This window comes from Citrus clementina, unplaced genomic scaffold (genome assembly GCF_000493195.1).
Source record: "Citrus clementina cultivar Clemenules unplaced genomic scaffold, Citrus_clementina_v1.0 scaffold_2, whole genome shotgun sequence".
In the NCBI taxonomy this organism is placed as follows: domain Eukaryota; kingdom Viridiplantae; phylum Streptophyta; class Magnoliopsida; order Sapindales; family Rutaceae; genus Citrus; species Citrus x clementina.
The window spans coordinates 32016197-32042525 of NW_006262688.1; the positions used below are offsets into that span (position 1 = coordinate 32016197).

At 35.1% G+C, this 26329-nt stretch overlaps 7 protein-coding genes across 10 annotated transcripts; 4 read left to right on the top strand and 3 right to left on the bottom strand.

Annotated features, from left to right (window-relative positions):
* Positions 1-884: 884 nt before the first annotated feature.
* On the bottom strand, positions 885-1639 carry LOC18051876. The gene has a single exon (XM_006448970.2). The coding sequence runs from the start codon at positions 1306-1308 to the stop codon at positions 982-984; it is 327 nt and encodes a 108-aa protein (XP_006449033.1). The 5' UTR covers positions 1309-1639; the 3' UTR covers positions 885-981.
* Positions 1640-4631: 2992 nt separating this feature from the next.
* Positions 4632-6938, bottom strand: LOC18051877 (UPF0051 protein ABCI8, chloroplastic). Its single transcript, XM_006448971.2, has 2 exons — positions 5404-6938; positions 4632-5078 (listed from the first exon to the last, which is right to left on the bottom strand). Exons 1-2 carry the CDS (start codon positions 6853-6855, stop codon positions 4860-4862), a joined length of 1671 nt encoding a protein of 556 aa, XP_006449034.1. The 5' UTR covers positions 6856-6938; the 3' UTR covers positions 4632-4859.
* Positions 6939-7192: 254 nt separating this feature from the next.
* LOC18051878 lies at positions 7193-11065 on the top strand. The gene is made up of 2 exons (XM_006448972.2): positions 7193-7344; positions 9016-11065. The coding sequence occupies exon 2, from the start codon at positions 9072-9074 to the stop codon at positions 10635-10637; it is 1566 nt and encodes a 521-aa protein (XP_006449035.1). The 5' UTR covers positions 7193-7344; positions 9016-9071; the 3' UTR covers positions 10638-11065.
* Positions 11066-11435: 370 nt separating this feature from the next.
* Positions 11436-13544, top strand: LOC18051879 (mediator of RNA polymerase II transcription subunit 21). Of its 3 annotated transcripts, none has more exons than XM_024190031.1 (5): positions 11436-11661; positions 11748-11983; positions 12277-12354; positions 12639-12690; positions 13272-13544. In XM_024190031.1, the coding sequence occupies exons 2-5, from the start codon at positions 11777-11779 to the stop codon at positions 13346-13348; spliced, it is 414 nt and encodes a 137-aa protein (XP_024045799.1). In that variant the 5' UTR covers positions 11436-11661; positions 11748-11776; the 3' UTR covers positions 13349-13544. The 3 variants fall into 3 exon arrangements, with proteins under 3 accessions (XP_024045799.1, XP_006449037.1, XP_006449036.1); XM_006448974.2 differs by having other exon boundaries at positions 11762-11983; XM_006448973.2 differs by having other exon boundaries at positions 11436-11983.
* Positions 13545-14000: 456 nt separating this feature from the next.
* Positions 14001-18982, bottom strand: LOC18051880 (polyadenylate-binding protein RBP45). 2 transcript variants are annotated; one of them, XM_006448976.2, is made up of 6 exons: positions 18565-18982; positions 17249-17702; positions 14925-14980; positions 14719-14849; positions 14518-14614; positions 14001-14425 (listed from the first exon to the last, which is right to left on the bottom strand). In XM_006448976.2, the coding sequence occupies exons 1-6, from the start codon at positions 18883-18885 to the stop codon at positions 14264-14266; spliced, it is 1221 nt and encodes a 406-aa protein (XP_006449039.1). In that variant the 5' UTR covers positions 18886-18982; the 3' UTR covers positions 14001-14263. The 2 variants fall into 2 exon arrangements, with proteins under 2 accessions (XP_006449039.1, XP_006449038.1); XM_006448975.2 differs by having other exon boundaries at positions 17228-17702.
* A 3217-nt stretch (positions 18983-22199) lies between these two features.
* On the top strand, positions 22200-24434 carry LOC18051881 (zinc finger MYND domain-containing protein 15). The gene is given in 4 exon segments (XM_024190076.1): positions 22200-22568; positions 22571-22641; positions 22643-22691; positions 22694-24434. Coding segments are annotated over 4 exon segments (1896 nt in total). The 5' UTR covers positions 22200-22261; the 3' UTR covers positions 24163-24434.
* Positions 24435-25004: 570 nt separating this feature from the next.
* On the top strand, positions 25005-25995 carry LOC18051882 (15.4 kDa class V heat shock protein). The gene is made up of 2 exons (XM_006448979.2): positions 25005-25273; positions 25353-25995. The coding sequence occupies exons 1-2, from the start codon at positions 25132-25134 to the stop codon at positions 25619-25621; spliced, it is 411 nt and encodes a 136-aa protein (XP_006449042.1). The 5' UTR covers positions 25005-25131; the 3' UTR covers positions 25622-25995.
* Positions 25996-26329: the final 334 nt, after the last annotated feature.

The following is a 26329-nucleotide window of genomic DNA, read 5'->3' on the forward strand; positions in this document are numbered from 1 at the left end:
ATTAATACAACAGTTGTGGAAAAGACATGTAGAACAGTACGACATGAACTGGGAAGTAAGACCCTGAAATCTTTATGGACTTCGTTGATTTTTCTGCCCAGCACTTACATTGATCTTATGGACTTTCAGTAGGCCATCTCTATTATAACTAAATTTTTATCTAACAATGGCTTCAAATAGTCAATCAAAATAAATGTAATAAGTCACGTAACTTAAGATTAAAATTAAACTAATTATTATGTTCTTCTACAGTACTCCAATATAATTTTTTTTTTTTCAGAAAAAAGTGACTAGTTTTTAACTCTCAATATATTGTATATTAATTTGCCTGCACATTCACACACACACACATATATATCCTGTACTATATGTTAGATTCACCATACTATATTTGGTTATTTGCCGGTGGTCCGAACATATCTAATTAATGATTTCAAACAACTACGATCCAATTTGATTGATTAATTATATAATTGATCAAATATGGCCTCCACTGCTTCTGTATCTGCATGCGAGCAAATCCATCTTCTATCTACCAACCCACAACTCTACTGGACAAAAAGTACTATTAGATAATATATGTACCACTGCCTAAACTCCAAACTTAAATTCCCTATGCTGTTCATTTTCTTTTCAAATTAATTTCAACTACCTTGGTCTGGTCAGTTCATTATTATTTCTGAACTACCCCAAATTTACCAGGATTTGTCATGATCTCAAACTGTCAATCGGTAGCACTGAGAATTGAAATAAGCTTGAATTGAACTCGCAAGGACCAGAATATTTTGATGGTAATATATAAGCTCATATTTTTCTGGTTTTTAGAAAATCTGAAAACTGGATTGAAAAGCTCTGTATTAATTCTGTAGAGAGTAGAGAGCAACTTAAAGCAAAACAATCATGCATGTATTGGATCATTTGCTGCCAGCAAAATAGTAATACAGATTAATAACAAAATATAAGACAGGAGGTGGATTAGTTTCAATTGAACAAAGGAGGAAGACTAGCAATGGTCTCTCCCTGGCCGAAAAAGCGCCTCCAAGTAGTCAGCTGAGTGATAAGTTGCTTGTAAAAAGCGATTCTGGCAGCAGATATGCTTACTAACATGCTTTTTCTCAACTTCCTCAATCTCTTTCCTATCTTGATCTTGAGCTTGCATAATCTGATCCGAATAAACGATGGCTTTCTTCTGGAATCAGCTTGTACGAGCACTTTGTAGATCAAAAACTGCGCCCGCCGACGACTCACCTCTTCAGGATCTTCCTTGTCAATCTTTGAGTATCCACAGTTTCTCCTCAAAATAGTCATCTTCTAGAGGATTTAATTAGCAATTTGATCCCCGGTGAGCTGATGAGAAAGAGAAGTGAAGTACTTGCAGATTGCAAATATATAATAACTATAGCTAACATGCAAGAGAAGAAGTAGAGATGAAGTTGAAGCTCGAATCAATGGGTGTATTTATAGGGGGTTGAAGGTTTTGTAAATGAGCAAGGTCATACTCACATATATGACATATGGTGATGAAGCAATGCATGTGCACCCAATGCTCAATTCTTTTTAAAAATAATAATGGTGATTGAACACCGCACTCCTCTGAGTTGGCCCTTACATCATATTGTGAAATAACTCACCTGCTCTAGCTGTGTGCCTGCGTGCAGCCATGCATGCCATCATATAATTATATTGGTTTTCACTTTTCTTTTTTTCACGTCCTTCACCACACTCTTGGGACTTATCCGAGCATTGTTCCCCGTCCATTCATTGTTCGACATGTGTATCAAGCCCAATAAAAAATGCATATGATAACAACCTGAACAATCACTCAAATAACATAATTAATTGCAATTTTGTAAAAATTGAGATGTGAAGTTAGAATTGGTTCACGTAAAGGTCATTCAGGAAGATAGCCAGATTGTTGACTGTTGGGCATTAAAAAGGAGAGAGACGGAGGAAGCATGACAAAAAATAAGTGCAGGAAATAAGGCTATGCCGCTATGATATCTTGCTAATTTTTTAAGCCTGTAATTTTGCAGCTATGTCAAACTGATTAGGTGCGGTAATTTTGCCACATATTTGTTAAATGTAGTTGGTGATTAAAGGGGATTTCTCACAGCGAACTGCAATAGCATGTGGGTAAGCGTGCCGGATAATTATGAACTTGTCCCCGGTGAATCTTTTAGTCATTCACATCAACGGCTATTCGATTACATTTTTGACCATATGTTTACTAAATGAATGATTACTGAACAATAATTTGGTTTCAACACATAATATATGTCTGCAAGCTAAGTAATTAACACACTGTCTCAGAAAAATCACGTAAAACCAAACGACATTTATTTTTTTATGCTGGGCTTCTTCTGCGCATGGGGCCTGCCATATTAAAAAACAGACATAATTTCCACCGGCTTGATCCTGAACCAGAACCTGAACCTGAAGCATCTTTGACATAATATAATTAATAACAAATCAAAATGAAGAGAATTAAATTATTTGAAAATTAATCGTCAACTGAGAATGAGGGGACAAAGGGCAACCTCACACGTGCTGGGCACTTGGGCTTTCTCGTGGTTGAGCAGTGGGCTGCTGTTAGAGTCAACGCACTGACAAAATTGCTGACTCTTTTTTACTAATAATTTTCATTTTTAAGTTTCTTTTATAGGTCGGTGTCGGGAGTCTCGTGACTTCTAATCACAGCTTTAAATTTAACATAAAATTATAAATTAACATTAACCATAAAGTAAAATATAAATTTTAGAAATGAAATGTAAGACTTGTGAAGAGAAAGTATTACAATCGATTAATGTAAAATTGATAAATTAATGTATTATAAGTAAATAATACAAAAATTTATAAATATAAAATAAAACTAATAAAATCAACATTAAGTGCGAAATAAAACATAAAGTTTAGAAATGAAACATAAAACTTGTAAATAGAAGATAAAATAAGTAAATTAATATAAAAATAGTAATTGGAGTATTTCTAGCAAATAAAACAAAAATCTATAAATATAATATAAGTTAATCAACATTAAGTGTAAATTAAAACATAAATTTTGTAGACTACATTTAAAACTTATGAATAGAAGGCAAAACAAGCAAATTAATACCAGAGTTATTGAAAAAAATTAAAAAGAAACTTAACATATAGAATAAGAACTTATTATAATATTGATTACCTAATATATTCACTGATTTTTTTTTAAATTAAATGATTATAGTTTTGGATTTGTGTAGTATATGCAATTTTTTATTAAGGATAATACTTACCCTCAAAATTGAATTTTGAAAAACTAATCTTTAATGATTTTCAAAATTGTTATAAGACGAGATGGTTCCGCATTTTTCTACACCTCCTCAACAATGGTCTCCAAGTATAAGTAAGGAACAGAGTTTAAAACTAGAGGAAGTATGCTTAAAACTTAAAATTATATCTAATTTTATTGATATATCATATATGTATCTATTAAAATAAGAATATATATTTTTTTTATATTTTGTTTTGGCTTGATCTATATCAAAACAAATAATCTTGCTTAATTAACTTGTGTACTAAACAAAAAACTATTATAGAAAATTAAAGTCTATAAAAGTCCTAGAATAATGTAGAATATATAGTTAAATTAATTCAATAAAAATTATTTCACTTGTTTTCAGTACAATTTTCTTTTTTTTTTCAATCGATTATTATTTTTCATTTAATTAAAGTAAATGAATAAAGAATTTTTCACTAAAATTCTATAGAAACCATTTTAATTGTTTTTACAATTAATAGTTTTATATTAATTAATTAATTTTACTTTTTATTTATAAAATTTTTATGTATTTTATAAAATTTATGTTTATCGCTGTATTGATGTCATAACTTTAATCACCGGATTATAGAATTTTTTTTTATAATTACTTTTATTTGATAATTAATTATATGATGCCATAGCTTGTTTCTCCTCATCATCCCGGTAAAGTCGTTAAAATTTGTTATTTGGTAACGTGGAATGTTGTAGTTGTGGTTTGAAAAGTAATAAATATAGGTGTCATATTTTATGCTGTAAATCTCACAAATCATTAACTTACTCAAGCCGCTAACGAAGCCAAATCGTGAAAAAAGTTCAGAAGTTAACCTTTGTGAGATTCACACAATAATTCAATGTGAAAGTAGCACTCGCAGTGCGACATGTATTGTGATGTTTTCTGTTCACACAAAATCATTTCATACCGTGTCTGAAAAAAATAGACAAAATCATTCACGCAATTGAAAAGTTTCATCAATCCCTTATTATAAAAGACTGATATTGAGAGAATGATATGTTTAATTAAGATAAAAGTGGAAAAGGGAAAACAAAGCAAAGCATAACTTGCAAGGCTAATAGTGATCAAGTCAATATTAACAGAGGCCGTTCAGTCGTTGAATCTCTCAGATTTTCAGTTTTAAATCTTTTTCTACTACTGTTGCATATCACATAAACCTGAATACCTCCCTATAAATATGTTGTTACTCTCCAAAAAGATAGAAAAAGTTGCACAGCTTCTTATATTGTCTACAAACTAAAGAATTAATCCTACTACTGAATTAACTCGAATGTTATCATTAAGCCAAAAGGCGATCCCATTGCCACAAAACTTCCCAAATAAATTCTATTAAAATTACATGTTGTTCTTGAAATAACCAAGTATGTACAAAGCCGCAAACATGTAGTGTGATACTACTATTAGAACATGTTTATTTAAGTTTACAAGATATTTAGAGAGCTAAACAGTACATGCCCCAACATTATGCATTTACAGCCTTTCATAATCTGGAACTCACAGATGTATCTAAACTTTTGTAGATAAACTTGATACCAAAATTCCTTCCCTCTAACCTACTGATCCCTCGAGTTTCAAACTCATGAGTTGGTTCACCTCAGCACCAAACTCATCAGGCAGCTCATTGAACACATCTCGGCAGAATCCAGAAATCATGGCAGCCATAGCCTTCTCATAGTCAATTCCCCTCTGCTGAAAGTAGAAAAGCTGGTCTTCACCAATTTTTGAGGTGCTGGCTTCGTGTTCAACACGAGCGGTAGGATTCTTCACCTGTTAAAAAATATGCATAAATCCATCATTCAGCAGATAATACTAACTCAAGCATACAAACCCATAGGGACAAGCAAAATAAATGCCCGTACTCCTTAGGATTACAAGTTCTCTTATCTCTACAACCATACCCCAGAAAACTCTCTAACAACAACCATCCCGTCAATTATGCCATTGGTACTGAAGTCAATTTCACATCGACCACAGTTTCACAATATCACAAAACAATGAACAAGTCATGCAACTACAAAAGATGATATGGGCAAGTAACCAAATCTAATATGATTGTTAAAAGAAAAAATAACAATAAATCAAATAAAAATACCTGGATGTAAGGATAGGTGTTGGCGGCACCAGTGTCACCAAGAAGCATTGAGTCACACTGCGAGGAGTTTCGAGCATTCTCAGCCTTCGATTGTACCTGAACAAGCCCTCTATAACAATTTCTTGAGTTCCCAACTGAAATACCCTTAGAAATAATCCGACTCCTCGTATTCTTCCCCTTGTGTATCATCTTAGTCCCGGTGTCAGCTTGCTGATGGTTATTTGTCAATGCAACAGAATAGAATTCTCCTACAGTATCATCACCCTCCAAAACAACACTAGGGTACTTCCAAGTAATAGCGGAGCCTGTCTCCACCTGAGTCCATGATATTTTAGAGCGATCCCCAGCACAAAGTCCTCTCTTTGTAACAAAATTATAAATCCCACCATTTCCTTCCTCATCCCCCGCATACCAATTCTGCACTGTAGAGTACTTAATCTCCGCACCCTCAGCACAATACAACTCAACCACAGCCGCATGAAGCTGGTTCCTATCATAAGAAGGTGCGGTACACCCTTCCAAATACTCCACAAAACTACCCTCATCGGCAACTATCAAAGTCCTCTCGAATTGCCCCGTTTCCATTGCGTTAATCCTAAAATATGTTGAAATCGGCATTGGACACTTAGTATTCTTCGGGATGTAACAAAACGATCCATCACTAAACACTGCAGCATTCAGTGCTGCATAGTAATTATCCTCACTGGGCACAACTCTCCCTAAATACTTCCTAACTAAATCCGGATGCTCCCTAATAGCTTCGGATATGGAACAAAAAATCACACCAGCCTCCTCAAGAGTCTTCCTATGAGTTGTGGCAATAGAAACACTATCAAGAACAGCATCAACTGCCACATTAGCCAATCGATTCTGTTCATTTAAAGGCACACCCAGTTTATCAAAATACCTAATCAACTCTGGATCGGCCTCATCAAGGCTATTTAAAGTTGGCTTCTTTTTGGGTGCAGAGTAATAACACATATCTTGGAAATTAATTGGCGGGTATCGATTATCAGACCAATTGGGTTCTTTCATTTTAAGAAATTTCTCAAAGGCACTCAACCTATACTCAAGCATCCAGGCGGGTTCTTCTTTTAAAGAAGAAATCAAATGAATCGTTTCTTTCGTGAGGCCTTTTGGGATCGTAACCGAGTCAATATCCCAATTAAAGCCGAATTTCTTATCGTAATCACGATTGCGTAAAATTTCTTGAATTTTATCATCGGAGCTCTGGGTAGAAGTTGACAAATTACCTGGCGAAGAGCTAGGGTCGGAGCTGATGGTGCTTGACCCGTACCCGACATCCGCACGGACCTTGAAGAGCCTTGAGCTTTTGGGGACTATGAACTTGGGATTTTCGAGCTTTGGGTGAAACCCTTTCGAGAGTTTTGGTGAATCGACGGTGGGCTGCGGAGAGAAGCTTGAAATTCCGTTAGCTAGCAGAGAATTCATGGTTGTGGATGAGAGGGGAAAAAAAAAAGCACTTTTGTTTTTGGTTTAGGCTTTTAGCTGATTCTGGAAACCAATTCCAAATTTATTTGTTTTGCGGCTCTTTTCCTTGGCTGTAAATCGTTGAAAGTCCCGTGCGCGACACACGTACCCGTTTGTTGACCGTGATGACTGTGAGGGAACCCACCCAGTTTAAACGGTGTGGCCAGCTTACAAAGGCCGTCGAGACTCGAGAGGAAAGCCCAGGTGGCTATTGGGCGGCCCAGAGGACATCTCCATCGAACAACCTAAACGACACCGTTTTCGCTGTGAGTCTCTTTGCATTTCGGTTACACAACTCACTAGCCCGCGAGCCGAACAGCGAAAACAAAACAAAAGAAAAAGAATTGAAACGGAAACACTTTCTCACAGCTAAATTCTCCACCAATTTCGATTTTTGTTATATTATTTCCCCAGACACCCTTTTGCGCTGCCACCAGTTATCGCGCAAACGTAAGTCTCTTCAAAGTTCAAACTAAATATTCATTACATTTTTGTTACGTTTATTTTACGATTGATCTCTTACGAAATTGTTTGTTTGTTTGTTTTGTTACCCCCCACAAAATAATAATAATAATGATGATGATAAAAGAAAAAGTAAAAGAAACTGAAACTGAGCTCTGAATTTTCGTGTTGTTAAATGAGGTTTTTGATCGTTTCTGGGTTTCTTTAAATTTAAAGATCTAGCTAGTTTAATTTGATCAGAAGTGCATTTTTCTTTTCCTTTTCGATATCTGTGGGCAGCCCTGCATGCGTACGGTTGTCACTTATGACATTCTATATTTGGCTCTCCGTTTTTATCTGTGCTTTGATGCGAAATTTTTGTTCTGCAAAAGTTTAGCGGTGAATGTCAAAAGGTGTTAACTTTAAAAATTATTTTAGCTGGCTGGGATTCAAATGAAAATTACGAAGGAAACACGCAAGAATATTGCGATGAACAACTTAGAATCGTAATGTTGCAAACTTACTTATTTTGAAAACCTTATGCTGGATCCAGAGAAAGTGAGAACTGATGAGCATGAGGACTGCACTGAAATGAAAAGAAGAAGAAAAAGATTAATTTATGTAACAGTATCGTATGAAAATGGGTCATAATCCTGACAGGAGATTGCTTTCCAGCATTTTATAGAAATTTTTCTTATTTAATTAGTGTTTGGATGCTTATGTTTTCAAATTTATTGTTTTTCCATCAGTCCTATGCTATTATCTGCCTGCATCAAACATTGACCTCAACCAATGGCAGACAGATAATCATAGGTTTATGTTAATATTTTCAAACGTCTATTCTCTATTTGGCTATTTTTAATGTGCTTTTATTCTGTTTGGCTAATCTGTTGGTTATTCCCATGGGTCATATGCAAAAGATACAATGAGTTTGAAGACACAAAGATGAAGCAATAAAAATTCTAAAATTGAACTGAATGTCAGTAAATTTGCCGCACCCATACTTTGTTCAATGTCTACAAGAGCGAGATATTGCTGGGTAGAGTTTGGGTTGGTTGAATTGGGATATGGTTTAGTTTTGGACCACAGATTGTCTCAAGAAGCAGTCTTGTGGGTCTAAAGTATCTATTTTATGCGTAAAACTCATTTGAGCTTATCTTGTTTCATCTTTTTTCATTATTAGTGCTACCATTTATCATCTCATGAAATAAATGCATGCATTTCTACTGATATTAATGATTCTAACTCTATCCATCTTTAACTCTAATTTCGTTAATCATGCATGTATAATAGCTTTTTAAACTAGATTTCTCAAATTAATGATTATCACTTTTCAGTAAACAGTTACACTGAATGTATTTTGCTATTTTTGCTTGGCATATAATCATTGCGCTCCTTGCTTGTGGTTTATTGAATTTAGGTTTTTCAAGATGGCTAAAGTATGGTATTTTTGGCCATCAAACTGCTTGATTATTTGGACATGATTTTTTTTTTTTTGTATCACATTCTACATGTTTGTAGTTTATCTTTTCTTTTCAGTTTTGTAGCGTATCTTTCTGCTTGTAGTTACTGCAAACTAAACTGACAATTTCAACACATTATAGATTATCATTTCTACCCTCAATCATCGGTTGTTTGATATGAGTGAAAAAGATAAAGACCTTACTGTCTTGTTTGCAGTGAAAAGTTCTTGGAGATCATCATAAACTAGGCTGTTTGAAATCAATTCCAACAACATGAGCCAACAGAGTCAAGGCACCACTTTGTTTTCTCCAGCAGATCCCCCCACGAAAAGAAAACGTGGTCGTCCACGTAAGGATGATAGTCAAATTCAAGGGGAGAGCTCGCCAGTAATGCCTGGATCTGACTGTATGAAGAAAAACAAACAGATTGTGAGCGCAAGTAATCCTGCCATTGATGACATGGTGGGGCAGATGGTTTCTGGCGTCATTGAAGGTTCATTTGACGCTGGATATCTTCTTAATGTTAAAGTAGGTGACACTGACACTCAACTTAGGGGTGTTGTATTTTTACCGGGCCGATTCACTCCGATTACTGCAGCAAATGATGTCGCTCCAAATGCTAGGATGTATAGAAGAAAAGAAATTCCTATCCCTGTTCAAAACCTGCAAACTCAACACCATGATTTTGTTCCCCCATTAGAAAAAATTAATAAACAAGCTACTGAGTCTAAAATGGAGGCACCTAAATCTCCAGATCAAGTTCCACCTCATGAAGTTCAGTCTGCCATCCCAACTGCAGGTGAAAATCAATCTGATTCTGCTATGACACCTTTAGCTGATAAATTGCCAATGAATGAGGCAGGACCATCTTCAGAAGAAAAAGTTGTGGTACAAAAGATAATAGAGTCCGGACTTGAGAACCAAACAGCCTCAATTATGGCACAATTAAAGCATGATAAAGTTGTCGAACAAAGTCAAATACAGCAGGACAATGTGATGGATGTAGAGGCATGTAAAGAATTGGAGCCTGCTCCAGCACAATCAGAACCTGTTTCTGCACCACTTGTTGATCTTATGCCATGTTCTGAAAATGTTAATCAGGAGCCTCAAGTTGAACATCAGCCATTGAGTTCTGACCCCAAGCCAAGTGATCTAGTTAATGAGGACGTGAAAAGTCTGAACATTGAAGACAGCCAGACTGCTGCATTAACTAAACCTGAATCCCTGTCATCTGAACCTATTGGAATTGGTTTATTGATGGATAATCCAAACCTTGGATGCAACCAAACTCCTTTATCTGCTGAACCAAAATCCATCTCTACTCAACCAATGGGAACTCAGATTATTATAGAAAAGCAGGATTCTCCGAGGAAATATATGCCAGAAGATGCATTGTTGGAGCTTGCTAACAAGACAATAGAAGGGGATGAAACATCGCTTCCTGTTGGTAAAGCTGCTAATATTACTTCAGGAGATTATGTATCATCCCTACCTGTTGGTGAAGCTGCTAATATAACTGCTGGAAGTTATGACATATCCTTACCTGTTGGTGAAGCTGCTAATATAACTGCTGGAAGTTATGACACATCCTTATCTGTTGGTGAAGTTGCTAATATTACTGCTGGAGGTACCTACTCTGCACCAATGACTAATGCATTGGTGATGATGTTTGGTGGAGAAGCTATTTCAACCGAAGCCAAGCTTGGAACAGAAGAATCGGTTCTTCCAAGAATAATCGATACCCAAATATGCAGCCCTTCTCCTGGTGCTAACAATGACGTAGATCCTGATCTCAAACCACACAACAACGGAGATCCTTATCTCAAACCACACATTTGAAAAATCTAGATGGGGATAAGACTTGGCACATTTGAGGCATGCATGTATTATGAAGGCTTTAGGAATAAAAAGGCGATGTTGAACTTGATTGCTAGTAGTTAGAAAGAGTATTAAGTAGATGCTTGCGGGTAATTCAGAGTTTGGTGTATAATGACCTGCTCTGGATAATTTTGTAATCTGAATTCTTGCAATCTACTTTTTCAACCTTTGATTAGATAATACATGGAAAATTTAGGTTTCCAGAATGATGATGATTGTTTTTCTACAATATGTGAGGACTGGGGAGTGCGTAGTGGTTGAAATACTTTGTAGTCTCAGTTTTTTTTCTGGAATAATAATAATATGAAGTAAATAGTTTACATAGTTGGAATATGTAAAGTTGGTATTCCAAATATTGATGCTTTATGTAACTCCCCAAAATGCGGGCGTTATTGTTGTTATTGTGGGTGTTAATATCGTTTGGAATACAGCATCCTTCACATCATGATTTTATGAGCCTAACATTACTTTTATTTGAACGTGTGCTTTCATTCTTTCTTGCGCGTAGTTTTTTCAGTTTATGTGTAAATCCCAACAAATTGCATGCATAGAGTCGATGAAGTTCATCATCACCATTATCAAACTTTTGCTTTCGGTTGAATTCAGATCAGAACCGGACCTGAATTTGTATTCTGGGTTCGGCTCGGTTCAGGTTAACCAAATGGTTTAAATTTATAAAACCGATAAATATTGTAATTTGGTTTGAGTAAATTTTTTTTTTTTTCTAAAAAAAAGGTTACACGTTAAAAAAAAAAAAAAAAAAGGCCGAAGCCGATCAAATGAAAGCTAAAGAAAATCAAAACAAACCCTAAAGCAAAATCAAATGAAAGCTAAAGAAAATCAAAACAAACCCTATAGCAAAAACTGATCTGATCTCTCGGTCACTCCCCTCTGACAGCCTCACCCAACGTCAGCCTTGTCTCTTCTCTCTCAAAATCAGCGTCAGCCCACAAGAGCCGCACCATGGCTGTCTGAATCGAACATAGTAACCCACGGCCACAGCTCACAACATTGAAGTTGTATAATTAATGTATTTTGGTTGCTGCTGATTAGAGTTGTAATATTTTGTAGTTGAAAACTTTCAGGAGTAGGTTCAAAGGATGGACATAATCTCACAGTTACAAGAACAAATCAATCAAATTGCAGGCATCGCTTTTAATACCTTTGGGACACTCCAAAGGGATGCTCCTCCTGTCAGACTCTCTCCGAACTACCCGGAACCACCGGCTAATCCTACGGAGGATGCGGCAAACTTTGCGGAGCAACCCAAACTCATGAGTGCTGCTCTTGTAAAAGCTGCTAAGCAGGTCTGCGTTTTGCTTTAATTATAACGGTTTCGTTAATGAATCATACTTGGATAGAAATGAAACTAACCACAGTGGTTTGGAAAATTTATAGCTAGACGATTTTGGGTAGAATCTTTCTTAGATTCTGAAGTAAAGAAGTGGAAGATGCATTTGATTTTCTCCTTTTTGGCTATCAATCGCCTCAATTTGCTGCATGCCATTAATGTAATGTTCATTGATTGCCGAGTGTTGAGCTCCCCAAATTGCTTAATCAGCAGTGCAACATAATATGTCGCTGCTTGTTGCTCTTGCAGTTTGATGCATTGGTTGCCGCACTTCCATTGGCCGAGGGTGGTGAAGAAGCTCAACTGAAAAGGATTGCTGAACTCCAGGTATATGCTATGGGCTTGTTAGATTTTGGTTTTTCTACACGGAGCATGAATACCTCATTTTATTGGTCCAGCCAAGACAACCATAAAATTGATTTTTTTGCTATTAGTTGTCCGGATGCTTCCTCAAGAAATAGATCTAATTACACTTCATTGCATTTCTTGCTACAAATTTTTGATAATTCAAGCAATTTTTGGGCAAAACAGTTTTTCTCTAATTTATTGCTCTAATGTTTCTTTGTTTATGCATTAACTTGTTTTTGCTTGTGGTAATTTTCCTTTCCCAGTCTGAAAATGATGCGGTGGGCCAAGATCTGCAAAGGCAGCTGGAAGCTGCAGGTTAAATCAAAGATCCTTATACTCATCAATTTGACAGGATATTTAAGTTACGAGAATAGTTAGTTCTTACTGCTTTTGTGGGAAATTATCTTACCAGTCTTCCTCTCCAAAAAAATTATTCAATAGCCATTTTTCTTTGAGGGGAAATGCTAGTAGTGTCAAAATGCCAACAACTTGTGTCATCTAATCCTTCAATAACTGGACTGGTTTTAGCAATTCTTAAACACTGATGAATATTTTTTTGGAAAATTGAAATCTACATATTATCTCCTTGCATTATGGGGAGGTATTCTGGATTAGATGCCAGGAGCTCAAACAATTTTTGCCAATTAGTATCTGGATCATGTGCAAGAAATGCTAGAATTAGGGAAACAAGTTCCAGGGAGCAGTTATTAGATATAACTTAAATCCTGCAAAATATATTCCACTCGACAATCCATCAACAGCTGTGCTGGATACACAGCTAATTTTGTGTCATCTGCCTGTTCTTGGTTTTTCAGCAATGTAATTTTGTGTACCGTGGGTTATAAATAATTTCTGGTCACCAGAACTAACAATCTCAGTGGGTTTTTTGGTGGCAGAGAAGGAATTGAAACAGGTCCAGGAGCTGTTTAGCCAAGCGGCAGATAATTGCTTGAACTTGAAGAAACCAAATTGAGTATATAGGAACAGGAGAAACCCAGCATTCTGTAGTTTAGTTATTGGGGGGCAGTAATACTGTAATAAATCCAATTTCAATGTTTCTAATCTTTGTTTTGTTTTATTGGAGACTTGTGCTATTTTCTTGTCCTTTGTGAGTTTGAAGTTGGAGCTTTCATGCCTATGTTGGCAATCAAAAGACACCTTATGCACTATTTTCCCACTAGTGCCTGGAGAAATGAAATCTCAAGTGTTTTTTTTACTCGTCACTGGATAACAAAGTACACGCAACTTAGATTTTTATCAGTATCCTGTTCTTTTTGCCCTTTTGTTATTTTTTTGAGAAATTTACCAGGATCTTATGTATGTCAAAGTGGAATCCTTGAATCTACTTTTTTAAAAATCAATCCATCCAACATATAGCCAGTCTATGCATTTAGGAAAGGACCTGTTTAACCACAACTTACGATTCTGCATTGCAATTTACGTCCGCGTTGAAAATTCAGGTAACAATTCAAACAACACGACCACACCACATAATCAACTGCCCAAGCTCATAACATTAAAAACATGTTATTTGCGTTGCAAGAAAAACACACATTCAATCCCCACACATTCAAAAAGAAAACTTGCACGTTTCGTGCTGTCAACGTTGAATAAGCCTTGTAGAGTAAAATCAATACAGATAGATATATAGCATAATTTAGTAAAAAGCATTTAAATAACAATTAAGTAGTGCTCACAAAAATTTTATGAGAATGAACGTTCATACAACACATAGCGATATTAAGAAAAAGATAAGGGTACAGAGCCTGAACTGGTTTCCTCCAGAGAGGACAGGAAGAAAGATCATTGTAGTAGTATCACACCATTAAGTTACTGCTACAATAAAAAGCAGTCACATAAACAAAAACTCCTCATCAATATCCACTTCCTACTGCTGTGGTTGCTGGGGCTGCTGATAATTTCCATATCCTGGATATCCTCCGTAGTACATGCTAGGGTCTTGCGGAGCAGCAGCCGCATAACCATAATTCTCATAACCTTGGGCATATCCATAGTATCCAGCATTCCACTGGTTTGGGTCTGGCTGAGCCTGCATACAAACAGAAACCCGAAAAGCATTAGTTGGATTCAAGGTCACCATACAAAAAAGAATCAAAAGATGCATCAGATTATATATAGGACCTGTTTGTTTGAAGGACTACGTCCCCATGATAGCCGGATATTTTGTCCTCCCAACTGAGTTCCATTTAACATTCTCAATGCTTCCTCTGCACAACTTCTGAAGAAACACAAATAAAACAGTTTCAAAGAAAATGCCATTACACAGCATGCTGCTGTTGATTTAAGAGAGTTTAAGCAGTGATATAGCGCAAATATACTTGCCTGTCAGCAAATTGAACAAATCCACATCGCTTGCCTGCTGGTATTTTCACATGTACTAGTTGCCCATATTGGCTGAACAGTTCTCTCAAATGTTCATCCGTAACAATAGAGTCCAGATTACCAACAAACACCTGAATCGAAATTCCTCAAGTCACAAATGTCTGAAAAACAGGATTCTTGATATTGAAAATGACAACAGTACTCACCGTTGTATTATTTGGATCGTCATCACTCTGTGCCACTTGAGAATTCTGATATGAAGCTGCACATGTGAAACAGAAATAAAACATAAGGCAAACAAGAAGTGAGGAAACAATTCATCCCATCCAAAACCTTGAGGCCAGGGATAAATACAATGCAAGCCCCAGCCAACCTGGATCCCTGAACACTTGGAACAATTAAAAATAATGCATTTAAACTGAGAATGTCAAAATGATAATGTTCAATGCAAATGGCCCTAACAGCAAAACAGTTGATATGTCTACCAGTATGAATCAAATAAACAATAAAATCACACTTTGTTTTGCAATTGTATCCACACGAGGATCAACACCAAAACTATAACACAAACCAACCAGTCAAAATAGCTCCATCAACCTTATTGAACTATAAAAATATATTCCTCGGAACCATTTGCCGAAAGAGCAACATAACATCTTGCAAAGGCACTGATTATTATAAGTAAACTAAAATTCAGCAGAAATACTTGCCGATATAATACTATACTACTAAGTCAAATTGTTAGAAGAGACATCCCCATTCTACAGAACATACTTTAGACAAAGGATTGGGCAAATCCTAATTACCAAGCTCGGCCAAACACAGAATAAACATTTTAAATTAGAGTAATGATACAGTCACAAACTCTTGTACAAACTTATTTTGTACAAACTGACGTGGCATTAATTCATTGGTTAAATGAAAATATAAATTAATAAAAACAAATCATGTGGGCCAAGTGATATTTAATTCAACTAATCTTATCATGCCACATCAGTTTGTACAAAATAAATTTGTACAAGAGTTTGTGGCTGTATCATTACTCTTTAAATTAACAGGGCTTCAACCCAAAAATTATCATGTGATGTTTATTCACCGGAAAGCATGTTTTAAACATAAAAACAATAAAAGAAGTTACTTACAACTAAGCCACCCCTTAAAACAATGTCTGGTCAAAAGAACAAGCTTACAGCTCAAAGATGGAACAATGAGAATCAATAGGCTGTCAAGGCAAGAAGCAAATATTAAAAAAAGGGGCTATATGAAGTTGCCAGTTAAATGATAATCCATTGTTTAAAACATTGCCTCCAATGTAATGGCTAGATTGTCACCTTATTTATTAATCCCCCTTGCAATAGAATTTGTTCGAATCATTCTTAACATAAAATATTATGTAGTAACACTGTTTTATAACACGAACAAGATAATTCTTAATTCAGTTTCAACACCTACAGTAAACAACAGCCATCTGATTATTATAACCCATTTACGCGTACTAGGTAAAAGAGAAAAGGAGCCAAAAAAGTCAAAATCTACAGGAGGACAAAGAGAAGTAAAAATGACATGCAGATATAAAATTGTCAAAAGAGAAATAGATATGGTGACATTCCCAAGAATAGCCAGCATACCAAATGGAATTTCATGCAGCATAAATGAGATGCCACTGGCACTCATAAGCGATTTCTATCTCATGGAAAAAAAATATAAGAAAATACACAGCCAAGGAATCTGAAAATGTCAACAGAACTACACACTATGAACAAAAGGGGAAACAACTGAAAGAAACTAATTGTAAAAGCGAAAAAAACTAAAGCATAAGAAATTTAAAGCATAGTTCTTCTACAATCAATAAAAAACGGAAAGGATAAACCCTAAAAATAAACCTAAATGTTACTGGGATCATAAATCCTTTAAATAAGTAACTTGACTGACAGCTCAACCAATAGAATGAACTGAACAGATACTCTGAAATGTAGCATAACAGATGCCACAAAAATCTCAAATAAAGGACATGACATAAACACAGAAACTGACCTAAACGAGGGCATGCACTAAAGGGATAACCATTTCAGCTGAAATCAGTTCCAGGCCCCATGATGATAGAGCCTCTTGACACCCTGCTTTGAGACAACAGGAGTTCTATGAGTCCAGATTTTAATAGCATTTACTGTGTCCGCATGTTAAAAGGAAAATAAAGGAACGAAATGGCTTTGGAAAGTGCTGCTTATCTTCAATAACATAACTGAAAGCACACTGAACAATAATTGGAGACTAATGTTACAACTTCACCATTTTCCAGGAGCAAACTTAGAGATTCTATCATCTTAGAAGGATCAACACACATAAACTAATGCAAATTGAAGATGCAAAACAAAAACAGAAGCCAACTAATGTGTGCTGGATGTAGAGATATTGAAAAAAATAATGATAAAGATCAGCCATCCAATGAAGTACTTAAATTTAAACTTAATTTGCAGACAAAATCCTGTACCAACCACCAAGAAAGTACCTTTAGGGTACTGCTGCTGACCTGAAACAGTTTTCTTATTAGTAGCTGGACCAATCCGCATTGGTCTCGTAGAACAAAAGACACCATTCATCTCAGTCATGGCACGTAGCTGTTCACTTTCATCACCAAATCTCACAAATCCATAACCCTTTGTGCGTCCAGTAAGCCTATCAATGACAACCTTTGCACCTTTAGTAGAGGGATAGCGGGCCCTGAAGGTCTCTTGAAGCATGTAATCAGTAACGTCAGCAGCCAAATCTCCAACAAATATTGTGTGGTCAGGGGTGTCATCGCGCTTCTCGCCAGCACCAAAAGATGCCCAGTTTAGCCTGAAGTTCTGCTCACCGTTTGGCATAGGGGTACCGTTATATGTCTGCAAAACTCTTTCAGCACCAGCACGCGAAATAAACTCAATAAATCCATAACCTTCTATTTGACCAGTTTGCTTATTACGAATTACTTTTACAGCGACAACCTGCAAAAATAACCATTTTTTCAGTGATAGGAAATATGGCATAAGACACCCCCCTCCCACCCATTGATTTATCTAAGCTGTGTCCACGTGATAAATAAAATATGCATAAATAGTTCTACATAACTCAAATAATTAATGATACAGTTTCAAACTAGATTGAACTTTTTATGCATAAATAGTAACTAATGATACAGTTTCAAAATCTGACTTTCTTAAATTCAGTTTTTCCAATCAAATTCACACGGGAGAATAATTTTTTTTTTCTTGAAAAAAGGAAGAATTAAAGCATCACGACATTTGATTTACATCAAACCAAGCAACCATACATATCAATCAAAATTAAACCATCTTTATATTCAAGTTGCAGATTGCTAGTTCTTATAGCACTTAATTGACAATCAGGCACAATACCTTGAAGCTTTATAGTTACCAACTAATGCTTTTTCAACCATGAGGAAATGTAAAAACACATCAACTGAAGCTCAAAGTCTCAAACATTCCAATTTCAAGCAATCAATGACATTATTATTTTAACATATTTAACCTACTGTTATGATTTCCAGTAACACTGCAAAATCATCATGGATATCTTATAAAATAATAGCTATTATGAATAAAATAACAGCTATTATAAACCCCTAAAACCAAAAAAAAAAAAAAAGGAAGCCGTTCCGGGGCAATCTGGACCAAAAAAAATTAAAAGGTATTATGGAAAAAATTACCAACCGAAGATTCTTTTGGTTATTAGAAATAAAATATGAATAAACGAACAAAAACAAAGAAATAAACAAATCCACGGATTGAGTGAATTAAGAATCAAAACCTACAGGAAAAAAGTGACGTTGTTTTATCATATTAATACCTCGCCGGTGTGTGCAAAACAAGTGTTGAGATAGGTCTCATCCATCCAATACTGCAAGTCCCCGATCCACAGGGTCCGGATCTCACCGGGCTGACCCTGCTGCTGAGGCGGTACCGCAACTCCCGCTGCCTGAGGAGCAGCAGCATGCGTGGCCCACATGGCAGGAGGCTGGGCCTGGGGCTGAGGCGGCATCATCATCATGTACGGCGAGGGTTGCGGTGGCGGCTGCTGCTGAGGCGGCGCCTGTTGTTGGTATTGGTACTGGTGAGCGGCCATCGGTGGTGGCGGGGGTGGGACCGCTCCGGGCGCTGGCTGCATCATGATCGTTATTGAGATTGAACGAGAGAATAATCTGAACTCTGAAGCGAGAAACAAACCCTAACCCTAGGAAAAGGGGACGATTAGGGTAGATTCTGTATTGTTTTGGGGATTATAAGGAAAATTGTGAGCACGTTTGAGGCTGACGTGTCATACGTCGAGTTGGCGAGGTTTAATAGCCGTTTGATTTGTGGGTCCATTTTAGATTTATTTTGTTTTTATACCTCCTTGCGTTTCCATCTAGAATTGCGGCCGTGATTTACTTAGTTATTAGGTCATCCGTGGGTACTGTTAATAATAGTATCCCTGCATCTTTATAAATTGGGTTCGCCTAAGTTACATTCAGTGTAACTTACGGTCAGCATGTAAAAATTCATCTAGTCCCTCACACTCTATGTTATTTATACTTTATTCGTAAGTATTATAAAACTTTTGGATTGTAAAATTTCATTTAGCCCCTTATGCTCAATTTTATTTTATTGAAATCCTAGAGTTTGAATTCACCCCCTATAATTTTAAATTTCCAAAATGACCTCCATTTAATTAATAACTATTATTTTATTATAATCATAAATATAATTATATTTTTTAAATAGATTATTATTTTTATTATTAATAACAAGAATAAAAAGTGTTATAATTAATTAATCTATTAACAATAATTAATGATAAATTTTTGTTAAATTGTTAATAATAATAATAATTAACGATAATTATTATTAATAATTAATTTTTGACTAATAATAACAATTAAAATAATTAAAATAAAATAATAATTATGATAAAAATTAATGAATGATTTTATAGCAATTGGTTATAATTTAACTCATTCGGATTTTGATTCTAAGACAAAGCAAATATATAAATGGTAATAAGGCTCATTTTAATTACGATTCCTGCAGTTCAAGTAAATAAATTATTCAATTAGATCGCTCTATATTATTTACAATTTATTCATAAGTATTATGAATTTTATAGTGCATTCACTAAATAGGAATCAAATTTAGTTGGAAACATAATGAATTACAATCAGAATAGCTAGAATTAAAATAAGGAATTAGAATCAGAATAATTTATTTACTTGAACTGTAGAAATCGTAATTAGAATGAGCTGTATTACCATTTATTTGTTTATTTTATCTTAGAATGAAAATCATAATGAGTTAAATTGCAACATTGCTATAAAATTATTAATTAATTTTTATCACAATTATTATTTTATATTTTAATTATTTTTATTGTTATTATTATTCAAAAATTAATTAATAATAATAATTATCATTAATTATTATTATTATTAACAATTTAACGAAAAATTATTATTAATTATTGTTAATAGATTAATTAATTATAAAACTTTTTATTCTTGTTATTAATAATAAAAATAATAATCTATTTAAAGAATATAATTATATTTATGATTATAATAAAATAATAGTTATTAATTAAATGGAGGTCATTTTGGAAATTTAAAATTATAGGGGGCGAATTCATACTTTAGGGTTTCAATAATATAAAATTGAGTTTATGAGATTAAACGAAATTTTATAATTAAGAAAGTTTTATAATACTTACGAATAAATTATAAATAACATAGAGTATAGGGGGCTCAATGACATTTTACATGCTGACCGTAAGTTACGTTAAATGTAACTTAGGGGGACCCTTATAAATTTATAAAATTGTTTTCTTTTCATGATTTTTTTTAATAAAATATTTTTTTAAAAAAAATTAGATTACAGAACTCGAATATGTTTATTGATATCTTATTTATCTTTTTTATTATAAATTATTCCACTATAAGATTAGTTTGGATTATTTTTTGTAGATTCAAAAATAATTTTAAAAGATTAAAAATTAATTTAAATATTAGATAAAAATCACTTTTAACATAATCATTTCATCATACAACTGAGCTTGAAAAGCGAAAGAAATAATTTTTTTAAAATCTAATTTTGTGAATTAATTTTATATTTAATATAATTTCACATATATCTTCATATATATATAATAATAATAATAATAATAATAATCTAAAATAATTATTATATATTAAGAAATAAAATAATTATGATTATTATTATTATTACCAATTATATTGAGATAAAAAACTAAAAAATTAAAATGAATAATGTAAAATATTTATCTTAGTTATTAATTATTATATACACATAATAAAAAATATTTTATATACATCTTTATAAATATATAAATAAATTTTATTTAATATCATCTTTAATTCAATCATTTATATTTTTATGGCAGTTTAACAGAAAAATTTATAAAATGCATACGACTGTTTTTAAAACTTACAATACTTTTAAAAATAAATTTTGTGAAATTTTTCATAAATATTTTTTCATAACTAATTATTTTTACAATATAAGTAACAGTAATTATTTTAAAAAGCCCTACTATTTCCAATCTGGCCATAATTATGATTTTATTATTCTCAATTTAACTTTATATTGCACATAAAAATTAGGTCAGACCTACACAGTAACACATATGTAACGAGAAAATAAATGTAGCACATAATGGGCTCTGACATCTCAGAATCTTAGATACAGAAGCCCAATAAATTGATATGAAAATATAAAATATAAATAAAATTAATATTAACCAATGATACCATTCAATGAATAGAAATATCAACCTATCATATGATTTTCTCAAATTATACTCGCGAAATTTACTCAAACTAAATCCACCCAAATTTTAACAATGGACATTCAAGCTCTTTGCTATTTGAATAGAGATAAGATCATTTTGATACAGAATTTTTTAGAAATTATAATAATATCGGTATCCTTATTTTCATGCAAAGGTCGTCTCATTTATTCACCCCAATAAAAAGGGGTCAAACAAGTGTCACTGTCGTTTACTATCAAGTTACTGTGAAAGATGACACTAAACTAAACCGTAGTTCCATGTCCGAATTGCCCTGGATCTGACAATCTTCTTCACCATCTGCTGCTCTCTTTCATTGTGGTATGTGAAAGCTGATCTTTTGTAAAGCTTTAGAAGTTCATTTGATCTTCATAGTTACTCCCTTCATTCGTATGATTCATTGTTCCTTAGATTGCACATTACAATTCCCATCTGGGGTTTGGAATTTGTAACGTTACAGAACCAAGTTACTGATTTTCTTGTGTTAACGCATTCTGACCTTTCAAGGCTGTTGCTTTCAGATAAACAGTGGAGTAAAGGTGTAATTATTATGAGATTCTTAGACCCTTTGTGATTATTTGATTGTAAGAATATAAAATTTTAGGATCTGTGCATGTCTTAAATCGTAGGATTGTGTTCCTTTTTGTTGGATTTTATTTTATTTTTAATAGTTTTAAAGGATTTATTTCGATCCGAACTTGGAGTTAAGATGGATTTGCATTTGAAGAACTTGTTTGGTAGATTCCAGGATCAATTTGGGTCTGGTCCTGGCCTTGGTCCTGGATCTGGAACTTGCCTTATGAAAGTTGAAGGCATTGCTCCTAACTGTATCAAGTCAATATATAGGGCTGCTGCAGCTCTATATAGAACAGAACCATGGAAGAGATTGCGCCCAGGACATCTATTTGGTATCCGAGTTGGGAAGGATTCAGACTGGTCCAATAAGAAACAACCTTTTCCATGTGCCCAATTTGTTGGAGGTGATGGTGGAGATATTGGGATTTATATGTTTAGAAATGAAAAATGACGGTAAGAGGGATGACAGGTTCAAGAGAGACAATTCGGATTCCCAATGTTGAACTCTTGAGGGGTCACTTTTGAGACTGAGTCGCTGATGTTTCCGTCGAACAAGAAAATGATTAGTCTTTGTCGCTAGAAGCATCAGGGACAGACAGATTTCCTGTTATTGATGTTACCCGTTGTACGACCTCGGGTGAGCTTTGGTTTAGAAATCCAACGCTTGAGGAGCTTAGGTTTGTTTATGCATTCATGAGGGCTATTTCTTTGGTGCACCCTTTGCTTCAGGTGGATACAGATGGTGGTCCTAAATGGTCGAGGTTGTTGCATTTTGAACCATTTATTGAAACTGTAGATGTCCAATGGCCTCCAGAAATGGCCAAGGGTAATGACCTTGTTGCAGTGACTGTCTCACATCCCCCTGGTCAGGTGTATGATGAAAAGGCCAGCTCAACTTCTCACTCCACACCCACCAAGTATGCAGAACCAACTAAGGAAGAGGCGTTTGCTGATGTAAGAATGAACTCAAATGGCGGCTTGAGACAGTGTGCCACGTGTGAGAAGGAAGTCCACGGAGATCAATCTGTATGTTGTGGGCGTTGTCGAGCAGTAATATACTGTAGTTCTACCTGTCAGAAGCAGCAATGGAAAGACACACATAAAAGCGAGTGTGGTCTTTACAAGGCTATGATGGAAAGGGAAGAAGAGCTGGCAATGAAAATCTTCATGTTCCCTTGTTCTGCAGACCAGCCTTGTCAATGGCTTGAAGCTTTGGGCGTGCATCAGAAGGGCATGTGGAGGAGGAAATGTAGTTGTTATTCTCACTGTCCTTTTGGCCTCCTTCCTGTTAAAGGTGGTCTGTGGGATTCATGGGGTGGGCTGGATGATGAAGAGTATCCTCAGGATGCTCCTTATCACAATCATATAAGGGATGGGATTTCTAGTCCAATCCTTCTTTCTGGTTGGTCAGAGTACTACAATCTTCGGTCACTGCCACTGTCAAGCCCCGTTGCCGACATTCTTTCCCACCCTTTGACAGTCTATTATATACTAATAGCTCTCAGCATCAGTTCAAAGAACCGTTTGCTCAAAGGAAAAGAGGTCATTCTTCACTACCTAGGGCCCGAAGGGGAACTGGACTGGATGCCAGCATTTGCAGAGATTGGTCATTTGCTCAATGGGTCAGGTAACATACAAATAGTGATGGTGGGTCCTGAAGTTCCAACAAACTTGTCGGGAACAACTTTGGGAATAAGTAGCCGGGTAAGGGTGAACCTTTTGAGGGGTGTTTATCAGGAAGAAGCCACTTATCTTCCTTCTCCTCATGTTATTATCGCATTAAACTGTGGATTGGATAGGAATGGAAGTTGGAGTGGAGCTCTTGATGTAATCAAAACCATGGGTTTTCCTGCATTCTTTACAGATCAGTCTGAAATTTCATGTGCAAATGCTAAACAGGTTCTTCGTAGTGCTGGCTTACATATCACCCATCCTGTAACTCCAAATCCCTTCCGTTCGCCTGTGAGGAATCACAGCCCTTCCGGCAATCTTCCTTCTTATAGCAATGGTTTTGTGTTTGGGGCGAATACATAGTGAGACTAGGGACTCTTGGAAGACTGAAGCTAAGCTAATGTCTGTTAGTTGTATTTACCGGATCATCTATAACCTTGTTGGTTGTCTGAGATCTACTTCTGAGGTATTGAGTGGGAGACAATTTACGGACTGATGTTTTATGTTTAATTTACCAGTTTTTAATCGTTGAATGTTCAGTGTTAATACAACCAGCTGTAAGCTTATGTTAATCCCTTTCCCCGTCAAATGGGAGTGTTGAATGAAAGATCTTAGCATGGTTTCTGAATGATAAGTAAGTTCATAATGTATGCTTGGTTCTTAGAATTATATTTCCTTCATCCCAATACAAAAAGGGCTTGATTTAGATGCAGCACTAAAAGTGTCAGAAACCTGGCATTCATGTTAGAAGAAAAAGTAATCAATGTATAATAAAATCTTCATGAACTTTCATTGAAATTCCAGAACTAACTCCATGGACTTTTAACGAATTCCCTCCGTGAAGTAAGAGCATCGTAGCACGTACATATCTACTTCTTTTGTCACATTGCTGCAAGATTTTCTTGCACTAAAATATAAGCCTGGGCGTGTCTACACCAATATGACTTATTCCCTATATAGTACTTTCTATCAGTAAATCCCAGATAGAATATTTCATTTCTGGCCCATTTATCATAATCAATTAATCAAAGCAAATTAGCAAAACGTAATCCCACAATTCCTATAACGGAACAGTAACTTTTGTCGACCAATTGCATCAAAATTCAATGTATATATCAACTGGCTTTCCAATTCAGTTCTTTCGGTCTGTAGTACCTCACGTTTCGCATAATTATTTCCCTAAGGGCTAAGATAAAGGGTCAAGTTTGATTAACCAATCACGATCAAGCAACCTCGTGCGGTCAAATTTGATTAACCAATCACGATCAAGCAACTTGGCTCCCCCTCATGTGCCGATAAATACAGAACAACTCTCTATCTTTGATTCAGGCAATGGAGTTCCCAACTTATGAGCTCTCTCCCTGGAACTATATCCTCACTGCACCGGCCATTTTTTCTTATCCAATCATTCCTGAAAACTATGTTCACTGGACTCAAACCCCAGAGTCTCACATTTTCTCTGCTGACCTTCCTGGTAAATTGCCCTTTAAACTTCAAACTATACTTGCTTTTCTTCTTGTGTTTTCACAGACTAATGTTCGATCTTGTGGCAGGTGTGAGGAAAGAAGAGATTAAAGTAGAAGTTGAGGACTCAAAGTACCTCATAATTCGAACAGAGGCCGTCGATGAGTCGACAATACCTGGCAGGAGTTTCATGAGGAAATTTCGGCTTCCGGGTATGATTAATATTGATGAAATATCTGCTGGTTATGAAGATGGTGTACTGACAGTCACGGCGCCAAGATCAATTACCAGAAGAGGCCTCTTAATTGACCCAGCTGCTGTGCCTGAAAGGCTTGAAGTTCTTGCAAGAGCTGCTTAATTGAAGTCTCAATCATCATTCACCAAGCATAAATGGTTGCTTAGTTTTCAGGTAGGATGAAAATTTGAGCATGAAAATTGTGATCATGATCTTCGGGTTATTATGTTTCATTTGAATTTGTATTTGGCCAATTCATGTCCACAAAGCTTTCTTGAACTTGTGAAGACATCAGATTCAATTGTTTGGCTCTACTTTTCTGAAAATTAGATATGTTTTTGGTTATTGAATATGTGCTAAAATCAAATACTTCATGAAGGACACTAGGTCTGTGTCTGATTTTTTCTGTTGTTGGTCGAAGACTGGAACTGTAATCCTAACTTCCAACTGACTTCAAAAGTGAGAGAGGAAAAATATTCACTTCAATTACCACAAAATCTTTTGATCTATAAAATGTTGAGTTTGATACAATCTATTAAAAAATCATAATCGCATAATCAACCCATTTATCCATGTGTTAATTAATCCCTCCGTCACCATTAGTATTTAGTAAATATACAACTATGTCCTCTTTAATTTTATCCTTTCTAATAAATATATACGCTTAAAAATCTCGCTGAATTTTATTTATTTTTTTGAAAATTGTTGAATAGATATTAAAATTGAAAGACTTGTTTGGTTTACAGTATTTGCTGGCACCAATTTGTGCCATAGATATGTGTAATATGTTGGTTAAGTTCAAAAGTTAGTTTTGATCCAAACAGGCATCTT

Bases quoted from the DNA above. Each gene is read 5' to 3' on its own strand.
- LOC18051877 (XM_006448971.2), bottom strand. From the start codon at position 6,855: ATGAATTCTCTGCTAGCTAACGGAATTTCAAGCTTCTCTCCGCAGCCC. The intron at 5,079-5,403 runs GTATTTTTATTT...ATTTTTTAACAG, and splicing joins ACACCTATCCTTACATCCAG to GTGAAGAATCCTACCGCTCG.
- LOC18051878 (XM_006448972.2), top strand. From the start codon at position 9,072: ATGAGCCAACAGAGTCAAGGCACCACTTTGTTTTCTCCAGCAGATCCC.
- LOC18051876 (XM_006448970.2), bottom strand. From the start codon at position 1,308: ATGACTATTTTGAGGAGAAACTGTGGATACTCAAAGATTGACAAGGAA.
- LOC18051879 (XM_006448973.2), top strand. From the start codon at position 11,777: ATGGACATAATCTCACAGTTACAAGAACAAATCAATCAAATTGCAGGC. The intron at 12,355-12,638 runs GTATATGCTATG...TTCCTTTCCCAG, and splicing joins AAAGGATTGCTGAACTCCAG to TCTGAAAATGATGCGGTGGG. The intron at 12,691-13,271 runs GTTAAATCAAAG...TTTTGGTGGCAG, and splicing joins AAGGCAGCTGGAAGCTGCAG to AGAAGGAATTGAAACAGGTC.
- LOC18051880 (XM_006448975.2), bottom strand. From the start codon at position 18,885: ATGATGCAGCCAGCGCCCGGAGCGGTCCCACCCCCGCCACCACCGATG. The intron at 17,703-18,564 runs GTATTAATATGA...TTATTTTTGCAG, and splicing joins GTTTTGCACACACCGGCGAG to GTTGTCGCTGTAAAAGTAAT. The intron at 14,426-14,517 runs GTCCTATATATA...GTTTGTATGCAG, and splicing joins GTAGTCCTTCAAACAAACAG to GCTCAGCCAGACCCAAACCA.
- LOC18051882 (XM_006448979.2), top strand. From the start codon at position 25,132: ATGGAGTTCCCAACTTATGAGCTCTCTCCCTGGAACTATATCCTCACT. The intron at 25,274-25,352 runs GTAAATTGCCCT...ATCTTGTGGCAG, and splicing joins TTTCTCTGCTGACCTTCCTG to GTGTGAGGAAAGAAGAGATT.